This window comes from Hemiscyllium ocellatum, chromosome 25, assembly GCF_020745735.1.
Source record: "Hemiscyllium ocellatum isolate sHemOce1 chromosome 25, sHemOce1.pat.X.cur, whole genome shotgun sequence".
NCBI classification, from domain to species: Eukaryota; Metazoa; Chordata; class Chondrichthyes; order Orectolobiformes; family Hemiscylliidae; genus Hemiscyllium; species Hemiscyllium ocellatum.
Window position 1 is genome coordinate 5294603 of NC_083425.1, and position 23850 is coordinate 5318452.

Consider the following 23850-nt stretch of genomic DNA (forward strand, 5'->3'; position numbering starts at 1 on the left):
TGCATTTCTTCAGAAGGTGCATGGTATCTCGTGTTCAACAGAATATGCAGACAGAGCCTCAGTTCAATTAGTCATCTGAAAGACAGTGCACCATTCCTTCAATGCTGCACAACAGTGCGTGCTTTGATTCAGTTTTCAAATTTCTAGAATGAAGCTTGAGTTCACTTATAACTCAGAAGTGTTACCAGCTGAGCCATTAGTGACACCATCTCAACACAAGGTACAGTACATCATTCTCAAGTTTCAAGTTGAGAAAATCATCGCTGATGAAACCCTGTGATACATGAAGTAGGAATTCAAAACACATTGGACTGGCACAGCCAGCTATATCATCCAAATCAGTAATGATTCCTACAATGTAGTTTGATTTTCACACTTCCTTTTTCTGCCCCATTGCAGAGTCCCTACATTCCTTTTCAAAGGTTCTGACTTAATCACTATGAACAGCATTAAGCTGCTTTGGTTTTAGAAATTTTACCTTTCTCCCACCACTCAAAGATTATGCATCATTCATTCCCACAGACAATGTCAGTGCTCTCATTCAAGTAAACACTCCCACTTGCAGAATCCAAAAATGAAGCAACAGTAACAACACAACCAAATCCAATCATGGCATTATTGTAATACCCACGCAACCTTAGACAAAAAGGTCAATTGTAACTAGCCTTTAGGATCAGAGGAGAAGTACTGAGGACAACTATAGGACAATAAGCACAATCTAGGGGATTGGCAGTCCCATGGCATGTTCACTACTGAGCCAGAAAGCAGAGTTCCATTCATAAAACACTTTGCTTTCTTTATTTCCCTCCCAGTTCTTTGGTTTATGATGCCAACATCACCAGAATAAACCTAACTAAAAACACTGACTCAAAGATTGGCTGTAGAGAATTAAATTTACATTGCTCCCATCAGAGTATATGATGTGTTCAGTAATGCCCAACACTCTTGTAAAATGGGGTAATTACTCATTCTTCTGAACCCAAAGTATTTTCTTCACTTTGGCTAACAGTGAAGTATTTCACTTCACGTCACCTGCCTTTCCACACAAATGAATCCACACTCTTGGGGGACAGCACTCAATTTTATTTATTTGTTTAAATAAGTAAAATCTTATTTTACTTCACACATAAAAGGACATTCTATGGATCATTACAGCAAATATTACAAAGGACACTCTGGTGCTAGTGCTGTGTAAAGATTATACTGCCCTACGAAGTGCACCACAGCCAAAAAGGTATATCATATCTCCCTAGCATGAGTTTCCATTATGCCACAACCTTGCCCAAAAAAATCTCCTTGTTCTCTCCCGCATTAAGACTTCACAAGCAGACCTGAAAACATGTACAAGTTTGGGCAGATAGGGAAAGAGCTATTTTTTGGATTGTATAATTTAGGCTCAGCTAGAATGACTGACTAGATAAGAACTTGCAGTAAATAATGAGGTGCTGGAGGCAAGGGTAGTAGTGAACGAGGTAAAAAGCATCTATTGTGTAATGCCGGTTAACAAGGTTAAGAACATCCATCGTAAAATGCCAGATGGCTTAATCTTTACTGTTGATCCTTGTTGATTGTAACAGTTAACCAAATCAATAGAGCTGTTGCCTTATTTGGAAGATGCTCCCTGTAAGTTACTATATAATTCCTTAAGAATCTGCTGTTCAAGACAAGACTGCGAACTCATGTCTCTGTGCACTTGGGTGATCGTTCTCTCTCCCCCTCCGCAGCCCGGAATAAAAGATGGAAGTGGTAAAGCCATACTGTGTCTCTTAAGCGTTTGCTTCGACTGATACAGGGATAGGGAAACGGAACAACACACCTTCCAATAAATAGGTGGTTCATTTGAAGGATTTATAACTGAAACGATAAACTACCTTTTCCATGCACCAATTAGTCATGTTCACAATCATTCTTAACTTCATTACCACATCACCTAAATTGAGCCACAGCAATATATTCTTCCCAATAAAAACACCTGCTCTATCCCACACTATTCAACCTATAAAAATGAATATTTTTTAATCCACTCCTTTCATGTACACAGGATACTGAATCTTAAAACTAACTGGAGAAAAATCATTAATTGGAATTGCACCAATTGAGAATTACCAAAAACTACAAGGAATTCACAAACACACATATGCATTACTCAGATTGTGGGGCAGGTTTGGAAATGCTTTCTGTCCTTTACTTTAGACATAAAATGCCTTCTTCTCCCATCTTGTGCCAGGTCCCACAGTTTTTCCCAGTATTTGTTTTTATCAAATCATCGCACTACTGGTTCATTTCAGAAATTCTCAAAAAGGTAACAAACTTTATCAATCGGGCCATCCAACAGATAAATATTGTGTCCATATGATCCTTAATGATGCACTCCATCAAAAAATGTAACAACACTGACATAGCTTCTTCTTCTATTGATCTAACAAGTGGCAAAAACCAAGCTTTATGAAGCCTTCTTTTAAAAATAACGTTCTGGTAATTTGTAATGCGTTCTTCCCAAACATAGTACCAGTAATCTGATACGGTCCTAAAAAAAATTAAAGTTTTGTCTGTTTACTTTATAATATGTTAATAAACTGAAAATAGAGTGTTGCTAAGTCTGGGTATGGGTACAGATCCTATTTTTCACAGTAAAGGCAGTTACTGAGTTGTGAATAAGTTTAACTCTGGAGTCTGTTTGCAAGTCAATTTGTACGCAAGTCAGAACTCAATGTAGAACAACATGAAGGAACCGTTCATAAGTGTTGGAAATGCCTGTACATCGTATCTTTGAAATTACATCCCAACACAAGTTCACATTCATAAGTGTTTGTAAGGAGCATGGCCATAAATTGGGGAGCCCCATACAGGTGCTAAAGCCTCAGAAACCAGAACCAACATCTTCACCTCTTCTAAAGATGCTGACTCACTTATTTCTTAGTCTTGTGCACCATGTCATCTCAGCCATTTTAAATAAACTACAGTTGTTTCCAAAACTTGCAACCAGAAAAGGGCAAAGCCCCAATGCTATTCTCATCAGATACGCACATATGCAAAGTTTGCACATCACAGGTTCCTGTCTCTGGTCAAGGACCAATGGTTTTTCTTATCTCTTTCACCAAGAAGACATACATTTCCCTAATCTTATTTGTGCAATGCCAATTTTCCGGAGATTCTTACCCTTGAGTTTGCTTTCATTTAAAAAAAAAGTGCCTAGCTCCTCATACTGCTTATGCAGAACCACTTTCCTTGTTTTGCTGATGCCATTATTGCTACATGGACCACGACAACTGGATTCATCCCCTTCCAATTTCATCTGAGCCGATGTCTCAGACCTGCCAAGATGCAAGCTAACGCAATATCATTTGTGCAGTGTTTGAAGTAATCTGAATTATAGGATTTCATTTGTAATGCCAAAAAAGTTCAACATAATAAATAAAAAATACAAACCTCGCAACTACCATACAGTGCAACAAGGTCTTGAAGCCCCACATACGAATAATTAAATTTCGGCAACTGACATGGTGAAGCATGGGGCCATACTATTTCCAATGCATTTCTACAAATACAATGCAGAGCAGAATGTATAGCCTAAATCTAAGAAAACCACAAACATGCAGTGTATTCCAGTTTCCAATTGGAGCCACTCATTCTTCAATTGTCAGCTCTCCTTAATTGTTATCTTTTGCTCTACAAGTTTGACTTATGTATAATCAAAAATGTACGAACCATATTAACTGCACATTAATTTTGACCTCTTGTTAAAAATGACAGTGTAAAAAAGCTTGACAAATGAATTTATTCTTCCTCCATTTTCACCTCTTCTGAAGATGCTGACTCACTTATTTCTTAGTGCACAAGACTATGCCATCTCAACCATTTTAAATAAACTACAGGTGTTTCCAAAACTTGCAACCACAAAGGGCAGAGCCCCAATGCTATTCTCATCAGATATGCACATATGCAAAGTTTGCACATCGTAGGTTCCTGTCTCTGGTCAAGCACCAATGGTTTTTCTTATCTCTACACCATGGAGACACAAAAAGAGGCCAGTTTTTACAATGAAATAGTGGGGATGTGATATTTAATGTCCATTCCTAGCTGTCCTTGTAATAAATAATGGCGAGTCATTTTTTTGAACTACTCCAACCTGTTTTTGTGATTTTTGACTTTACCATTTGAGTGTTGCTGAACTAGGACATCTTGGAGTCCAGGTTCATAGCACCTTGAAAGTGGATTCGCAAGTAGATAGGATAGTGAAGGCGGCGTTTGGTATATTTTCCTTTATTGGTCAGGGTATTGAGTGCAGGAGTTGGGAGGTCATGTTGCGGCTGTACAGGACATTGGTTAGGCCACTGTTGGAATATTGCGTGCAATTCTGGCCTCCTTCCTATTGGAAAGATGTTGTGAAACTTGAAAGGGTTCAGAAAAGATTTACAAGGATGTTGCCAGGGTTGGAGGATTTGAGCTATAGGGAGAGATTGAACAGATTAGGGTTGTTTTCCCTGGAGCATCACAGACTATGGATTGACACGAGGAGGTTTATAAAATCATGAGGGGCACAGATAGGATAAATAGACAAAGTCTTTTCCCTGGGGTGGGGAGTCCAGAACTGGAGGACATAGGTTTAGGGTGAAAGAGGAAGGACATGAAACATCTAACGGGCAACCTTTTGGGGTGGTACGTGTATGGAATGAGCTGCAGAGGGAGTAGAGGAGGCTGGTACAATTGCAACATTTAAAAGGCATCTGGATGGGTATATGAATAGGAAGAGTCGAGAGGGATATAGGCCAGGTACGGGCAGGTGGGACTAGATTGGGTTGGGATATTTGGTCAGGCTGGATGGGTTGGACGGAAGGGTCTGTTTCTGTGCTGTACATCTCTATGACGCAGTTGAGTCATAGAATATCTGGTTGGCATAGAGTTGGCAGCACTTGACTCATATCCCTCTAAACCCTTCTTCTAAACCCATCCAGATGCCTTTTACATGTTCCAATTGTACCAGCCTCCAATACTGCCTCTGGCAGCTCATTCCATACACGTACCACCCTCTGCATGAAAAAGTTGTCCTTTAGGCCCATTTTAAAATCTTTCCCCTCTCACCTTAATCCTATATCCTCTCATCCTGGACTCCCTCAACCCAGGGAAATAACTTGTCTATTGACCCTATCCATGCCCCACATGATTTTATAAACATCCATGGTCACCCTTCAGCCTCCCATGCCTCAGTCTATTCAGCCTCTCCCTATAGCTCACACCATTCAACCTTGGCAATATCCTTGTAAATCTTTTCTGAACACTTTCAAGTTTCACAACATCCTTCCTCGAGCAGTTAAGAGTCAACCACATTCTTATCGATCTGAAGTTAGACCAGACTAGATTAGATTCCTACAGTGTGGAAACAGGCCCTTCGGCCCAACCGGTGCACACCGACCCTCCGAAGAGCAACACAACCAGACCCATTTCCCTCTGACTAATGCACTTAACATTATGGGCAATTTAGCATGGCCAATCCACCTGACCTGCACATCTTTGAGAGCGGGGGAGGAAACTGGAGCTCCTGGAGGAAACCTACGCAGACACAGGGAGGATGTGCAAACTCCACACAGACGGTCACCCAAGGCTGGAATCAAACCTGGGACCCTGGTGCTGTGAGGCAGCAGTGCTAACCACTGAGCCACCATGCCACCCCTAGGTAAGGACGGTAGTTGTCCTTTGCTAAAAAACGATTAGTTTTTCCCCATGTGTTTTAAATACACTCAATGACTTGGCCTCCACAGCCTTCTGCACCAATGAATTCCACAGATTCGCCATCCTGTGGCTGAAGAAATTCTTCATCTCAATTCTAAAGGGTTGTCCCTTCACTCAGAATGTGCCCTTGGGTTTTCGTCTCTCCTCCGAAAGGAAACACCTTCACCATGTCTACTCTATCTAGACCTCTCAGTATTCTGTATATTTCATTGCCATTCTCCAACCTTCTAAACTCCAAGTACAGACCTGGAATCCTCAACCATTCCTCATAAGCTTTTCATCCCCAGGATCATTCTTGTGAACGTCCTCGGGACGCCCTCCCCGTCCCCTCCCACCAAAGCCTAAAGGTACTCCCTGCTCTTGTATTGTAGTCCTATTGAAATGAATGTTAACATTGCATTTGACTTCCTAACCATCAACTGATCCTGCATGTTAACCTTAAGGATACAGACATTTTGAAAATTGGTCAGACAGCAACTGCAATAGAGAGGGAAACTGCAAGAGAGCTAACTACCAATCTAACATCTTGCCCTCAAAACAAATGAGAGAACACTTTATCAAAAGGTACCTTTCACGTGAAACATACTCATAGTAAAATAAAATAAAGATGACAACCCAGGGAGGTCAACAGCTGGAAGGGTGAAGACATAGAAGAGAATAGATGGTGTGAAATTGAGATTAAGTTAATGTAATTTTAATAAATGTAATTTTAATAAATGGCATATTAGAACAGCACATTGTTATACAGTTGGAGTCAGACAGTAAGCAGTTAAGAGAAGGGCACTTAGTTTTGTGAATTTGTTTGTATAATGTTCATTTTTAGAGTTAAAAAATAATTGGACATTATTTTCTTTAAAGAGTGGGATTTAAGAGTTCTCTGTCACTCATTTTAAGAGATTATAAAGGCGAGGCAAGCTTTTCTGGGGGTTTGCTTTAATTAATAGAAAAGTTTCACCTCTGTGTCCTAACATTTCACAACAATGCCCTCAGTTCCTAATGTGAATAGTTGTGGTCCCAACACTGATACTATGGAACTTCATTAGACACTGACTACAATCTTGAGAAAAAAAAATCCTGCTTACCCACACACACTACCTTCTGCCAGCCATCCAATCCTCTATCCATGCCAGTAACTTGCTCCTAACTCCATGGCTCTTAGCTTATTTAACACACTCCTATGTGGCATCTTGTCAAAGGTCTTCTGGAAATCCAAATAGATCACATCCATTGGCTCTGCTTTGTCTAACTTGCTCATAGGCTCCTCAAAAGAATGAAGTTGTTGGTCAGTTCACCAAGCTGGTTGATTTTCTGACAAACATTGTCTCCATCCTGGGTGACATCTTCAGTGCTGGGCAGTCTCCGATGAAGCTGATCAAACCAAACAACAATCATAACCTGAGCTACACATCTTCACTAAAATTCTCATAGAATTCTAACAGATTTGTCAAACATGACCACCCCTTGGCAAAGTCATGCTGGTTCAGTCCTATTTTATTGTATACTTCCAAGTATTCTGCAAAATCATCCTTAAAATCTTACCGACTGAGGTTAAGCTAATCCACCTGTAAATTTCCCATCTTCTGCCTACCTCCCTTTGCAGGTTCACCCGCACCAAACAACCCCACCACCCTGTAGCCAACCACTTCAACTCCCCCTCACTCATGTAAATCCTGGGCATCCTCCACCGCCAAATCAAATCAACCCATCGATTAGAGGAAAATCACCTCATCTTCCACCTTAAGACCCTGCAACCCCACACCAACACCAACTTCATCAGTATCAAGATCTCCCCACCCCATCCCAGATCCAACCTCCACCTCAGCACTGCCCTCTTGACCTGACCTACCTGTCCATCTTCCCTCCCACCTATCTGCTCCACCGTCCCCCACCAATCACAATCACCTCCTCCCTGCATCAACCTATCGCCATCCCACCGTTCATTTTCCCCCCAGCCACACCACTTACCTCTCAGCCCCCTTGCCCTTCCACATTCCTGAAGGGCTTAAGCCCCAAAAGTTGGCTCTCCTACTCCTTGGATGCTGCCTGACCAGCCACACTTTTCGGCTCTCCCTCCCTTCCTAAACAGGGATATTACACTAGCCATTTTCCAGTCCTCTGGGACACTCCCCGACACTAGTAATTCACACCACATTTGGAAACTCAGGACTGTGTGGCTTAGTTCATACTCTGTGCTGGGGTGTACTTTCAACATAAACCATGTTACTGGCACAGCATCATAATATTCCTTGGTCATCACACACCACAGATATACCAAAACAAAAGCAACTGCCACTTCATGGAAACACAGTCATCTCCTTAAGTCTAAAACATTACAAAAAGCACTGAAAATAATCCAATATTCCAAACTTGTTAGGGAAGACTGAGAAACTGAACTACAATCTTTTTTTACACTTCAATAAAGCCATCCTACTTAAAATATCCCTCAACCAACTGCAATGTCACCATATAGACAATTCTGGCAACTGAAAGCATTCTTCATTTTCATCATCCTCCTCCCAACTCAAGAGTTAATCAGAGCCTGGTCTCTGGCGTTTCTTTATTTAGCTCTGCAGAGCAGCTATAGGGAGACATGTTCAGACAGCCCAAGTCGGCATACTTTTGGACTATCCTTACCTACAGGTGGCAATGAAGTAGAAACGTTCAGGAGACGGAGCCTCGGGCTCGTCCATTTCTGCTTTTCTTTCATCTTTTTCTCCTTTTCACCTCAGTTGCAGCGGCATTGGCGAGAACAGGCCCTGATGGGGCGGAATGGCAGATGAAGATGGCGATACAGGCCCAAGGAGCGGTGAGGCACATTAACATTGAAGGAGGCAGCCTCCAGCAGGAGCAGCGATACCATGACAAGGCAAACGGGGCTCCAGCCCAGCCCAACGTCTCCGGGCGAGCGATAAGCAGGTCCCAAGGCTTAATCCCCCCCAAGCCCCGACTCGTGGGCTGGGCCAAGAATCCAGGTCCGAGGCTAGGCTGGGGCGCCTGATGACAGAGAGGGCGGTGAGTTTGATCCCAGCAGCGCCAGAGGTGAGATGGCGTGGAGCGAGGCAACTCTTTGTTCCAGAGGCAGCAACATGCAGTTGTTGTGTTCGCAGCCGGGACACAAATTATCAGGATGGAAAAGCCTGGATCCAGGCCTGTGGCTGAGTTATACGCAGGAGCAGTTCCAAAGACCTTTATTGAAATAAAACTAAAAGTTGTTTTTTTTTACTTCTCTGGACTTCGGTTCCGTGTTTCGATTTATGTTCTGCATTTTAGGATGGAACTGGTAAGTGGTGACACTCTGTATTGTCACATGGATTTATTACAAATCAAAATAATTCAGGTCAGACCTCACCTCCGACTTTTCTGCATGGGAGGATCTACTAGGATCAGAGACTAATAAATAGAACCAAGAACAAAATTCAGCAAGGACAAAATTTAGTCATAATTCATTCAATTTCCAATATTGAAATCAACACTAGAAATAGGTCCCTATAACCTAAGACAGGTTAAAGTAACCCCCTTCACAGTACAAGAATCTGTGCTTCTAGCCACTTTCTTGCCTTATTTACATCGGCTTTTTTTAATCATAATAAAGTTTTTTTTAGTAAACTCTGCTCTTCAAATTTAAACACACCTGAAGGAACACGCTTTTAAAGAAAAAGCGCAGAATTAAAGACACGGGAAAGAAAACGCGCGATGAGTTCCTAGATGGAGACCCAACAGCGAAAGGCTGAAGAGGAGAAACTTTCCATCCGAGTTACTGGAGGTTTTTGCAGCAGCCAACCTGGCAAACCATTTCCTCTTAGACAGCATTGCGCACCACTGACAGCAAAGCAAATGGGCGAAGCACACTTAAAAGTTCTAACTTTTCCAAACTCCGAAGCAGGTCCGCTGGACTCAACATATTAACTCTTCTCTCTCTCTCCTCACAGATGCTAAGTTTCTCCATCCACTTCTGTTTTTTGATGTGTATTTCAAACCTCCAGCGTCCGCAGCCCACAGAAATGTTTCCGCCTGTCGAATCCACTCCCCTTAAAAACACACACACAATCACTTAACTATTCCAACCTCGTTTTCCAAGACTTGTGTGCCTTCGCAAATGCATATCTAAATACTTCTCAAACATTATGAGTGTTTCCGCCTCTGCCACCCCTGAAGGCAGAGAGTTCCAGCTTCCGACCACACAAAGTGAAAATAAAAAAAATCCTCACACACCAACCGATTTACCTTTAATTTATACCTCTCCTTTTGCCTTTTATTTCACAAGGCGAAGATTTCCCCTACCTGCACTCGAACACAACATAAAAGTAAAGCACTTACTGACCGAATATCAGCTCATGCTGAGGTAAAAAGCCGATGACGAGAGGGGAGTGTCCGCCCGCCAGCCGCGACCCAGCTCTTGGCCGCGCGCTCTGACAGGCGGAGCGCGGGGCCTAACCGTCGCCTCCTCGCGTCAATCCGATCCGCCGGCGCTAATGATTGACAGCGTCCGGCAGCCAATCCGACGATGGGGCTGGCCCCCCCCCCCCACCTTGAGCGAGGGAGGCAAGGCGCGGGGCGGGGTCGGGTCTCGGATTGACAGGCGCGCGCTGCCGGCTGTTGGGGAAGGGAGGTGGGTCAAAGGTTAGAGTCAGTTGGCGCCATTTCTCGCTGGTTCGGGCGCCCGTTTCAAAGACGTTTCATTTCTTTATCCTGCTTCCTCCTTTTTCCCCCCCCGTCCCGACTCCCGTCCTCGGAGGGGTGGGGGGAAATATTCAAGGCGACGGGTAGAATTAATCGGGACACTTTCAAACATGTTCGGCGTAAAAGGTGCAGCGTAAATTTAATCTGATGTGAATGACTGGCGACTGTTCGTTATCCTTGTTTTGAGAAAGCAAACAAGAGGAGGCCTGTCGGGCTCTGGGCCCCACCGATTTTGGAAATATAGCGCATTGAAATGTTGGTTCACGGTTTACGACCTGAGGTTTAAAGGCGAGTATATGGCTTTGAATATGGCTGTCTGATCTGTTAGTATTTGTTGAAGACGTCTGTTTCAGTAGTCTGAAATGGGTTTCATACCGTTATTATCACTATATAAACATGAAAACATTGACAATTCACTTTAACATTAAATATTTTTTGGATGCCTAGCCAAGAAAACCAATTTGGGCTCTTGTCTGCAATGCTCTTCGTTTTTGTTTCAGGTTTCTGAGTGTTCAGAGTAAGGAAGATTATTGATATGGTTGGAATTATTGCTATGGCCGGTATTGTGGAGGAATATCATCAGGTGAGACTATTTAGATTGTCGTTGAACTTTTTTTTCAAATGCCTGTTGAACTTCTTTACATTTCAATACACAGTATAGTTTCTGGATAAAATAGAAACAGCTCTTGTCATTCACATTGGAGTGTATTGGACTTGTTGTGATCCACTGCAATTCAATAATGCAGGCAATAACAGTGTTGCAGTCATAAATAATAAAATAACTTCTATGTAAAAGTCATTTTGGATCAAAGGGATGTAATACTAAAGAACTGAAGAGCCTTCAGCATGGAAAAGTAGCAGAGGCTGACTGAGGTAATCAAGGAAAGTAACAAGCTTCTCAATTTAGTGATTATGTGCTGCTGAATGTTTTCAATGTGTTTGTTTTACAGCCATGCAAGAAACAGAAAAAAGATGCAGAGGATTCCTACACAAAAACAATCACAAGCTACTTTTCACCAGTATCCAAATCCATTGACACAGCTTTTCCGTCACCAAAATCCAGTAACATAATGGATTACTTCAAGAAAACTCCAGGACAAAATGTTGCTTCAATTGCATCCAGTGAATGTGAAGGAAAGAATTCAGTGGTAACATCTGTAGACCATAATAAAGAATCAGTAGTGGCATCTGAAGGGAAACCCCAAACGTTAAAGGGCAAAAGACTCAGAAGAACTAACTTAAGTCGGAAGTTGAATGAATGCCACAAGATTGTTGAGATCAGTGATACTAGTAACTGTAGTGTTGGAGAAGTGTGTGACGTAAGATCAGGCATTGGAGTTCTTGGGAGTGATACAGCTGCATTGATTGCTCAGCTTTGTGCAGAGAGCCAAGATATATTCACAGAGAATGAGGAAAGTGTTTATCTGGATTCCAGTGCTCCACAAAGAGAAATGAAAGGGGAGAACAAAAAAAATATCTGCAATGAAATTGTCAATCATTCAAGTAAAAAAATCTCCAAAAAAACACGGAAAAGAAAGACTACAAGTAAACCTGAAGGTTCCTCAGAACAGTCAGATGTTGAACTTGTGACAAAAGATGATTACTGTGAGAGGGGAGTTGAAGTGGCAAAATCTAAAGGGGCTACTACTATTCCCATGATTAATGAAAGTGAAAGAATATGTCTCAGTGAGACAAATTTGGAAACAGCAGCTGATGAGTCTTCTCAGGCAAATGACAGCACTGTGACTGTATCATTTGAAGATTTTATGAAGAATCAAGGAACTGAAGAGCCTTCAGAAAAGGCAGCAGAGACCAACTCTGAGATAATCAAGGAGAGTAACGAGCTTCCCAATTTATTAGAAGACACGAGTTCAGTTTCTCCTCAACCAATCTCTCCAAAAACCGTAACTGTCCATGTTCAAATTCATTCTAGTCCTGTATCTACCTCAGCTCAAAATTCCAAAATGAAACCAAAAAAAATAGCCTCAATTTTTTTGAGAAAGAAAGCAGATTCTGAAAGCGAAGTTGTTGAAATCCAACAGCTGAGTCAGCATCCTGCTGAGACCCCTGATTCAGTTCCTGCAAGGAGATCTAACGTGGTGATAGCAGAGGAGGAATTGGAGTTATTGGTATTGGATGCCACTGAAAAGAGTCCCATGAAGGCCAAGTGTAGTCGAGCTGAAAGGGAACAATTTATGAATGCTTTTAGGCGATCTGCCTCTTCAGATCTGGCAAAAAACAGGCTTAAAAAGGTAACGCAGAAATCAAAAGCCTGCAAGCAAGATTTAGCACAAGGTGAAGGTGGTGATGATGAGCCTCGTCTCGAGAAGGGAAATGGGGAATTCATCCAGACTACAAATGCTGAGATGTCAAACCAAGGCAGTAAAGATTCTAGTGTGGAAAGCAGAAAATCTATAGGTGCAACTTTGAAGAAGAAGAAGAAGAAAAAGTTAAAACGTAGAAAAGTTAGAGCTGAATGGAAAAATCAAGATGATTGTAATACAACAGAAGGTAAATTTAATTCTGATCTGAATCCGGGCAATATCACAACTGAAGAATCAAGAGACTCCATGCCTTTCGATCCAACAACAACACGATCGAGTGAAACTTGTAGAACTACGCGGAGGAGCCTTAGACAGCAAAGAGATGCTTTGAACTATTGCCTGACACCAAATAAAGCCATCAGAGTGGATTGTCTAGGCGTTCCAGCTTGTCAGTCAACTCCAAAATTGACACGTTGGTCTTCCAAAGAAAACAGCATCTACAAAGCAGAAATGATTCCCATGACCTGTAGCAAAAGTCCAATCAGGTGATATGATTTCAAGTCTCCACTTTGTTGCAGTGTTGGTTGGAGCTGGTATGGTTCTGCTATATTTTAATGAAAGGATGACCCAGCTGTATAATTTTGCTAACCTTCCTGGTGGCTTTAACTGCATAGTATTGCAACTATTTGGAATGTGTTGCTGAATGAAAGGTGCCATGTGAGTGGTGTTAATATGGGAAGTGGTGGAGAGTACTGTGTAAATAGCGAGAGAGACATACAAAAATATTATTATTGAGGATTATTACATTATTGATTCTTATTTTGCAGTCTGCAGCATGAGAAATTGTAATTCTTTATTTTGAACAATCTAGATACTACATAATAGTGAGGTATAATTTCTTATCTCCCTAAATAGTTGGATCAAATCCAAAGTCCCATATTGTGAAATGGGGAAGCTACATTGAGCTTTCATTAAAATGTACTGTCCAGTGTATGAAGAAGACAATGAGTTTATAGATTCCAGTTTTATCAGAAAGGTGCCAGTGTAGCGTAATAGCAGATGTGTATGTAAGTGCAGTTTTTTGCGTTAATAGTGACAAAACATATATCCATTTAATTGTGAGGTTTGTCTTGAGTTATAAAACTGTGCTGAACTACTAGATGTCTGTAAATCTGTTGTTGGTGTAGTAGCCGATGGGAACAATTTCGGGGAATGAATTGAGAACATCTCGATTCTCATGGGAAGAATGTTAAAGTTGTGCTTGTTGATTGCATACCTTACCTGTGCTGACAGTCCAAAAATGACATTGTCACAGGTGAGAATAGTATGCCATCACATTTTGATGAGCATGAGAGGGCTTGAAGAGGGTAGCACTTGTGATATGATGTGGCACTGATTTGTTCTGAATTTGTCTTAATGGCTTGATCTGCATGTGATGCAGGTAACCTCTTAGGTCAATTGACATTTTCAAGGCTCAGGGTGATTGGTTTTTGCTGGGTAAGTTTACCAAGGAAACTAAAGCAAAATGGTACATAGAGTTGAGATATAGATTAATCACGATCTTATACAATGGCGAAACCAATTTAAGGGGCTGATTATTCCTATGTTCATGCATCTATATTAAATCTGTGCTTCACTGGGCATGTGGCTTATCTGCCCATACAGAATTGGAATGCCATGTGTAAATTCTAGACTTTTATGAATCAGGCTTTGCTCAGTGAATAGAATGTATAACGTGCTACTACATGAGGTAGTTGAGGTGATGAATATATGCATATCTTTAAGAGGAAGCCAGCTAGATAAACATGGAAGAAAGAAATGGAAAGATATGTTAATGTGCAGAGAAGACATCGAGTACATGGAAACATGAGTGAAACACTGGCACAATGGTTAGGATGACCAAATTTGGTTTTATAATATTTAAAGTAATTGTGTATATAATATGGCACCATAAATTGTAGCTGTAATATTGGAAGTTTTCACGTAAAATTACATTGTGACCAAACTGTGGAATGAGGTTTTAACTGAATGTACTGGCTTTTCAGAATGAAGTTTACACGAATTACTCGGTCAAAAACTGACGTAAAAACAAAGAAAACGGATGAGAACATGGAATTTACTCCCAGGAGCAACCAGGTGTTTGTACTTTCTAAAGTAACCTTTTCTCTTGAATGAGAATATTGTTATGAAAATGTGTGCAACCTTATGCAAAGTTGAAAAATGTAGCACTTGTAAGGGTCTATATACCTATGAGATGTAATGCTGTCCTTTTCAAATATAGATTTAATTCAGCTTAGATAGAATGATGTTTCAAAATATGGTTGAAATTCTTTATAAGAAGTATTTCACATTTCAAAAATTAACAAGTAGCTATAAAATGATTTCAAATGCAGAGATCTGAAAAGTCAGTATTTGAATTGATTGAGCTTAATTCATTTTTAGTTAATTGAAGAGGCAAGTGATACATATCAAAAGAATATAAGCTGTGGAGTTGGTGGATTAGTTGTCAGTGAAATCAAATGCACATAAACATAAAGAAGTACATTTGTCAAGAAGAATAAGGAGAGACCATGGAAAGATAAAGGATACAATTCTAAACTGGGTACAGGAGCAGAAAGACATTGAGATTGAAGTGCACAAATCATTGAAAGTGGTATGGCATGCTAAGAAAGCAGATTAAAAAAAATATGGGATTTTTTTTTAATTCATTGCTGCATCCTGTGTTTTCTTTTTATTCGTTGATTGGATGAGGGCATTTCTGGCTATTTACCCTTTTATTATCCATCCCTAATTGCCCAGAGGACTGTTAAATCTGGTAGAATTCTTTTGAGGAAGTAAAAAGCAGATTAGACCAAGGAGAACCAACGGATGTTAACGAATCAGACTTCAAGAAGGCCTTTGAGAAGGTGCCGCACCAGAGGCTACTGAGATAAGGGCCCATGGTGTCAGAGACAAGGTGCGAGCATGGTTAGAGGCTTGGCTATCTGGCAAAAAGCAGAGAGTGGGGATAAAAGTGACCTACTTGGGATGGCAAGTAGTGTTCCACAAGGCTCAATGTTGGGACCACAACTTTTCACCTTATATGTTAATAATTTACATGAAGGAACTGAGGGTATTCTGACTAAGTTTGCAGCGATACAAACATAAGTAGAGGGACAGCTAACATTGAGGAGGCAGGGAGGCTGTAGAAGGATTTGGACAAGTTCGAAGAGTAGCCAAAGAAGTGGCAGATGGAGTACAGCGTGGGAAAGTGTGAGAGCATGTACTTTGGTAGGAAGAATAGAGGTATGGACTATTTTCTAAATGGAGAGAAAATTCAGAAGTCTGAAGTGGTTGTAGTCCAGGATTCTCTCAAGGTAAACTTGCAGGTTGAGTCAGTAGTTCGGAGGGCAAATGCAATAATAGCATTTATTTTGAGAGGCCTTGAATAGAAAAGCATGGATATACTTCTGAGGCTTCATAAGACTCTGGTCAGGCCAGAGTTTGGAGTTTTGCACACAGTTTTGGTCCCCATATCTCAGGAAGGATGTACTGGCCCTGGAGAGTGTTCAGAGGATGTTCATGAGAATGGTTCCAGGAATGGAAACTTAACATATTAGGAACTTTTGAGGACTCTGGGTTTATACTCGATGGAATTTAGAAGGATGAGAGGAATCTAATTGAAACATACAGAATTCTAAATGGCCTGGACAGAGTGGACGTTGGGAAGTTTCCATTGGTTGGAGAGACAAAAACCCGAGGGTATAGCCTTAGAGTAAAGGGAAAATCTTTTAGAATAGAGATAAGGAGAAACTATTTCAGTCAGAGAGTGGTGAATTTATGGCATTCAGTACCAAGAAGGCTGTGGAGGTCAGGTCATGGAGTATATTTAAGATAGAGATCAGTAGGTTATTAAGTATCAAGGGGATCAAGAGTTACCAAGAGAAAGTGGGAGAATGGGGTTGAGAAACCTATCGGCCATGATCGAATGGCAAGAACAGACTTGATGGACTAAATGGTCTAATTTCTGTTCGTATATCTTTTGGTCTTAAGAGTCAACCACATTGCTGTGGGTCTGGAGTCACATATAGGTCAGGTAAGAATGGCAATTTCCTTCCATAACGGACATTATTGAACCAGTTAGGTTTTTCCAGCAATTGACAATGGATTTGTGGTCATCATTAGACTCTTAATTCCAGATTTCTTTAATTGAATTTAGATTCAAACCCAGGTCTGGATTAACAGTCCAACGATAAGACCACTAGGTCATCACCTCCCTCATTTTATAAAAGAATTATAGAGTACCAAAAAGCTATTTTTATTACATATTCCATTACCTGGCAGCTAATGTGCAGACAGCAGCCTTCCGCAATCAGCTATATGATAATGACCTGATCATTTGTTATTTTAGTGGCAAGTGATTCAGAAATAAATATTAGCCCGGGCACTGGGGAAAATGACTTGCTCTTCACCAGTTATTCCAAAGCACATTACAGCTAATAAAATACTTTTGATATATCTATAGACGCAGTTGAAGTGTGAAAAACCTGGCAGCTAGTTTGCACACAACACTCTTAATAAATCATGGTTTGGCCTCAACTGGTATATTGCCTAATCTGGGCACTGCACTTTAGAAAGGATGTGAAACCATTGGGTGTATTCCCAGTGTACTGGCCAATATTGATTCTTCAACCATCATCACTAAAATAACAAATTATCAGGTAATTATAATATTGTTGATTGTAGGAGCTTGGTATCTGCAAATTAGCATACAGGTTTCCTATATTTCCAACTTTAAAGTACTTTAGGATGATCAAGAATTGTGGAAGTTGTGATACAAGTGCAAGATCTTTGTTCTCTCATTTATGTAGTGGTATTCTTCTATTATTTAGCGGATGTGCCAATCCAAGAATATGGTCAAAGCAAAAAAGTTGGTTGAAAAAGCGAAAGCACAGAGCAAGAGTCGAAGTCCTGTCGAATCCATCACACCACTGAGACGATCATCTCGACAGCAGGCCAAATCTGATGAGAAGTATCATAGGACTGAGGTATTAGCAATTTAAGATTTTCATGAAAGGGAAATAAAACAATATTTGAAAAGTGGTGAGTGTGATTTGGTGTTCAGTCTTAAATTGACAAATCATAAAATAAAATAGAATGATAAACGATCCCAAATGTGTATCCCTTTTGTTTGGAATTTAACCATCTGGTTTGAGGGAGAGGGATCACAGATGGCCCTCAGTGTATTGATAAGTATTTCTGTCAAATGAAATGTTACAGTCTGATGCACATGTGATTGTTCCTGGTTGATGTGATCTTTTGGGAGATGAATATTTGTGAATTATTGCACTCTTCATCTATTTTGGCCTTTGTTACAGCATCATACAGAAATGGTATCTCATAACCCATGTATTCACTGGTGGGAGAGAGCAAAGTTAGAAACTATGTATATAAGGTGGTCAGTAATAAATCCAATAGAGAATTTAGGAGAAACTTAATTACCCAGAGACTGGTAAAAATGTAGCATTGCTACCTTGTGGCATTAGTGAGGCCAATTGCGCAAATAAATTTAGGGAGAAACTGAATAAATAGATGAGGTAAAAATAATCAACCTTTTGATGAGTAATGTTAAAGAGAACTGAGAGGAGATTCATTCATGAATATTGGCACAGACAGATTGGGCTGATATTTCAATTTCAAGCTAGATATTAATATAGTGCTACTTTATTAACATCCTTCTAACTGTGCTGAAAATGTGTTGCTGGAAAAGCGTAGCAGGTCAGGCAGCATCTAAGGAGCAGGAGAATTGATGTTTCGGGCATGAGCCCTTCTTCAGGCGTGAGTCCTTCCTGAAGAAGGGCTCATGCCCGAAATGTCGATTCTCCTGCTCTCTGGATGCTGCCTGACCTGCTGCGCTTTTCCAGCAACACGTTTTCAGTTCTGATCTCCAGCATCTGCAGTCCTCACTTTCTCCATCCTTCTAACTGTGCAAACTGATGTGACCAAGGCTTTTATCTGATTTTAATTGTGCTAAATAAGAGTATTCTAACTCACGTAAATTTGTGTTTTCCTTTAAAAAAGATAATTTTTAACAATCACTATCATTGCATTTAGCTAGCTCTCAACGTGCCAAAGTTATGTTTTAGCATTTTGATATCTACCACCCCACAAAAGGATACTCCATAGGTGTTATTTTTATCCAAGAGGATTGTCTTCAGGCCCTGCTCCCAGTCATCATTAATGCTGGTCAAAATGATGTGTGCAGGCGTGGTTCGTGATGGCTTTCTGTCTGGGATGGCCTCGTCTCTGCTGAGTACCCTCCTCCTTGGGAAGAGTCTTGATTTAAAATTTATTTATTCATTTACTCTCCTGAGATATCTTCTAGTTTTAATTTGATGCTAGGAATTGGATTGAAGTTGGAAGATAAGCCAACCAGCCAGTCAGAGAGAAATAGAAGTAACTCACAAGTAAATTTGTGGATTACTTCCAAGAGCAATCACTGTTTTGCCAACAAACATGGTTCCACAAATAGCAAATCAGATTAATGGAGTGTGCTGTCACTCATTCTGAATGTTCCCAGGTCAGTCCTATCTTCCCAGTTAGTCCTTTAAGAGAGGAGGGTTACTATTAAATGGTTGTATTCCAAAGGGAATCATTGCATTCAAGTCTGTTTTTGTCACTCTTGTTCTGAATGTTTTGTGTTTTTTTTTAAACTGAGTAGTAGTTATACTATTTTACAAATTCACTGAAATTCCTGTTTGCTGCCAATGCACAATATTTTATTTTTGCTTGTTTGATTTATTTTTGCTATCCGAGATGGAAGCCCTTCAGTAGAATCATGGTTTTGTCTATAATAACCGTAATAGTAATCTTACATATGATGGTCTGTGTCTCATTCACCACTGCAGCCTAATAGCTACATTCTAAATTTGTTGCATTCGTTTTGTACAGAACTTGGCAATTAATTTGAATGCAAGTGAAGAAAGCGACTTGGTCAGTACAATTGAACATGGAAAGAAAGCCAAAAAATTGAGAAATTTAAGTGATGTCTTAGGAAAGAATCCAGGTAAATCATCAACAACCAAGAGAACTATAGGTTAGTATATTTTTACACAAATTTTCCATAGTTTATTCTTTAGTCCAAATGGTTCTCTAGATTTTCTGTTTGGTAATTTACTGAAGAGTACATCTGTGTTTTGACGAAATAATTTCTCATATTTCTAAGCTACTGAAGCCAAAGGATTGGTTAGTTCGGTTGGCTCAATACCTGGTTTGCGATGCAGAGTAATGACATAGTTAGGTTTAGTTCCTGCACCAGCTGAGGTTACCATGAAGGGTTCTCCCCTCAACTTCTCCTCCCACCTGAGGCATGGTGCCATCTGATTAAACTTCCACTAGTTGTCTCTGTCTTATGAAAGAGTAGTCATATGGTCTTGTAGAATTGGGGCAAGTGTATTCAGTAGGTCACAAATGATTTCATTGAAAGACAAAACATACTTAACCTACTGTGTTCCTATGCATTTAAGGAGGATATATACATATGTGAGCAAGAACAGAATTACAAGATTTGCTGTTAATTTTGAATGAAATAATATAGGAGGGGGCTTGTTTGGAGCATTAGCACTGCGATAGACCTGTTTGGTTGAATCAAAATGTGGCATTGGAAAAGCGCAGCAGAAAAGGCCGCATCCAAACAGCAGGAGAGTCAACATTTTGGGCGTAAGTTCGTCATCAGGAACGTCCAGCATCTGCAGTCCTCAACTTCTCCTGTTTGGTTGAATGGTCTACCGTGTAAATTTCATTTGATTTTAGGAAGGTGAAGTAACTATGATTAAAGGCATTGCTACTACTGGTGAGGTGAAGGATGTGGAGGTCACATGACATGCCAAGGTCAGAGGAACAGAGTTTATTGAGGGGAAGCTGTTGGAAGAATGAAGGAGTTTTTAAAAAATTGAAAAGAGTGACACCGTGACTCTTAAGTCCAGGAGTGTTGTCCTCAAAACAACTTCTCCTTCGAATCCTCCCACTTGCTTCAGATCAAAGGGGCAGCCATGGGCACCCACATTGGCCCCAGCTATGCCTGCCTCTTTGTCGGATATGTGGAATAGTCCATCTTCCGCAGTTACACTGGTACCATTCCCCACCTCTTCCTCTTCTACACTGATGATTATCTCAGTGCCACCTCCCACGAGGAGGTTAAACAGTTCATCAACTTCACGAACACCTTCCACCCTGACCTCAAGTTCAGCTGGACCATCTCTGGACCATCTTCCTAGACTCTCATCTCCATTTCTGGTGACTAACTCAACATGGACATCTACTTCAAACCAACCAACTCCCACAACTACCTGGACTACAACTCCTCGCAAACACCACCCCCATACCCACCTACACATACAATCTGCCACCTATAATCAGACCTCATCACCAGAGATATATTTCCCAACCCCACCCCAATCAGATTGTTACGTCCACACACCCACCAACCCACCCTCCACTTCCAGCACCTTCCTTTACTGCCGCATGAGGTGTAAAACCTGCTCCCACATGTCCCTCCTCACCTCTGTCCAAGCCCCCAATGGATCCTTCCACATTCAGCAGGGATTTTCCTGCACATCCAACCACCTCATTTCATGTATCCATTGCTGTTGATGTGTTCTTCTCTACATTGGGGAGACAGGACATCAGGGAACATCTCTGGGACACATACACCAAACACCCCATTGCAGTGTGGGTCGACCACTTCAACTCCCTGTCCCACTCCGCCAAGGACGTGCAAGTCCTGGCCCGCCTCCTCCACCAAATCCAAGCCACCTGATACCTGGAGGAAGAACACCTCATCTTCCGCTATGGGACCTTCCAACCACATGGCATCAACATCGATTTCACCAGTTTCCTCATCTTCCCCACTTCCCCCACCTCATCCCAGATTCAACCCACCAACTTGGCACTGCCGTCTTGAATTGTCCTACCTGTCTTATCTTCCTTCTCACCTATTCACTCCACTCTCCCCTCCAACCTATCACCATCATCCCCCACCTCCATCGACTTATTGCCTTCCCAGCTACCTTCCCCTCAGTCCCACCCTCCTCTTCATTGGGTGGTTCAGTGGTTAGCACTGTTGCCTCACAGCTGCAGGAACTCAAGCTGAATTCCAGCCCCTGGCATCTATCTGTGTGGATTTTGCACATTCTCCATGTGTCTGCATGGGTTTTCTCCAGGTGCCCCAGTTTCCTCCCACAATCCAAAAATGTGCAGGTTAGGTGAATTGGCCATGCTAAATTGCCCATAGCGTTTAGGGATGTGTAGGTTTTATATATTAGTCAGGAGTAAATATAGGACAATTAGGGTAAGGGATTGGGTTGGGTGGGTTACTGTTGAGGGTCAGTGTGGATATTTGGGCTGAAGGGCCTGTATGATTGTGTAATCTCTCTCAAAATTCCCGATGAAGGGCTTATGCCCGAAACATCAATTCTCCTGCTCCTCTGATGCTGTCTGACCTGCTGTAGTGACTAATGAATGCAGTAGAAATCAAGTACAGGCAGTAGAGTTTTGAAGGATCTGAACTGGATGGGAAACCAGGCAGGAGAACAATAGAGTAGCTTTGGATGTGACAAAAGCATGTAAAAATCCAAAGTTGTTTACATTAAGAAATTGGCATACTTTACAAAAAATAAACAGACTCCGCACTGAAGAGACTTTATTGTGTAGAGTTTGTTAATAGCCGATGGTGTTTTAGAATGATTATAGAAAACCTGACCTTTGGGCAGGTCATTTGTAACATTATCCAAAGCTTTCAAGTAAGTTGTATTCTTGTAGCATGCTCTTAAGCCTTTGTTTATTATTTACTGGTAGCACAGACTGGGCCCTAATTGACCTTTATGAAATAAATCCCAATATTTTATTAACATAAAAACTAGGAATGTTCCCTATTGTTCTTTGTGAATTTGTTTTCTGTAGTACTTTGTTTGAAAGCTTTGAAGTTAACCAGCCATGCTTATTTAAAATGCAACAATGCCATAAGATTCAATTAGAGTCTTTAAATAACTATTCAGAAATCAGTGCAAGAACTGCAAGTCACTAGAATCTGATGTCTTTCATTCTAGGATCTTAAAAGAAGTAGCTAATCAGATAGTCGATGTCTTGGTTTTAATTTTCCAAACGCATTTGCTTCAGAAAAGTTTCCTTCAGATTGAAAATAGCTAATTTGACTTTATTCAAAAAAAAAGGGAGGAGGCAGAAACCAGGAAACGACAGGCCAGTTAAGTTAATTCGAACAGCAGCAAAATATTAGAACCTATATGAAAGACATTATAACAGGCAGCATGGATGAGTTCAAGGCAATCAGGCAGAGCTAATATGGTTTTTTTTCAAAGATAAATCATATTTAATGAGTTTATTGGAGTTCTTTGAGGAAGTAATTTGTGTTGTTGAAGAAAAGGGAACCGGTGGATGTTTTACTTCCAGAAGGTACTTGATAAGGTGCTATATCAAAGATTATTAAGTAAAATAAAAGTTTGTGGTCTTGGTGGTAATATTGGCATGGATTGAAGAGTAGCTGACTAACTGGAAGCAAACAAAATAAATGGGCAACTAAGTTTGCTGATGATGCAAATATAGGAAAGTGAATTGTGAAGAAGACAAAAAAGAGCCTACAAAGAGATTGGAGGTCAGTTAGCTCATTTGGCTGGATGGTTGCTTTGCAATACAGAGTGATGCCAAAAACACACATTCAATTCCTGCACCAGCTGAGGTTACCATGAAGGTCCCACCTGAAGCTCTCCCGTCACTTGAGGTGTGGTGAACCTCAGGTTAAACTCTGCACCAGTGATCTCTCTCTCTCTCTCTCAGAGAGCAGCCTATGATCCCCTTACAAAGGTATTTGGATAAGTTAAGTGAGTGGGATAAAATCTAGCAAGTGGTATATACCATGGTAAAGTGCAAAGCTATCCACATTCGCAGAAAGAATAAAAACAAAACGTATTATCTAATTGGTGAGGGATTGCAGATTTTTGAGATGCAGAGAATTTTGAATGTCTAGTGCATGAGTCACCGAGGTTAATGTGCATGTAAGACAAGCAAATAGAATGTTATAGATTATTGGAAGGGGAATTGAATGCAATAGCAGGAAGGTTATGTATCAGTTATACTGTACAGGACATTGGTGAGACTGCGCCTGGAGTACTACATACAATTC

At 40.9% G+C, this 23850-nt stretch overlaps 2 protein-coding genes across 8 annotated transcripts in view; one reads left to right on the forward strand and one right to left on the reverse strand.

Annotated features, from left to right (window-relative positions):
* Window positions 1-10136, reverse strand: part of crlf3 (cytokine receptor-like factor 3) — a 71357-nt gene extending 61221 nt beyond the window's left edge. Inside the window, exon 1 of one of the 7 annotated variants that reach the window (XM_060844689.1) lies at window positions 10048-10136. The gene's annotated coding sequence lies outside the window, so the exon portion shown is untranslated. Of the gene's footprint in view, window positions 1-6812; window positions 7042-8364; window positions 8860-9361; window positions 9531-9593; window positions 9685-9954; window positions 10014-10047 lie in introns of those variants that run through there. The other 6 variants (XM_060844695.1, XM_060844696.1, XM_060844692.1 and 3 more) reach the window with 6 other exon arrangements.
* Window positions 10137-10392: 256 nt separating this feature from the next.
* atad5a (ATPase family AAA domain containing 5a) overlaps window positions 10393-23850 on the forward strand; it is a 58455-nt gene continuing 44997 nt past the window's right edge. The window contains exons 1-6 of the mRNA XM_060844697.1: window positions 10393-10698; window positions 10911-10993; window positions 11361-13219; window positions 14720-14810; window positions 17546-17701; window positions 19605-19749. Coding sequence (XP_060700680.1) covers window positions 10946-10993; window positions 11361-13219; window positions 14720-14810; window positions 17546-17701; window positions 19605-19749 — 2299 coding nt within the window. The 5' untranslated portion in view covers window positions 10393-10698; window positions 10911-10945. The remainder of the gene's footprint in view (window positions 10699-10910; window positions 10994-11360; window positions 13220-14719; window positions 14811-17545; window positions 17702-19604; window positions 19750-23850) is intronic.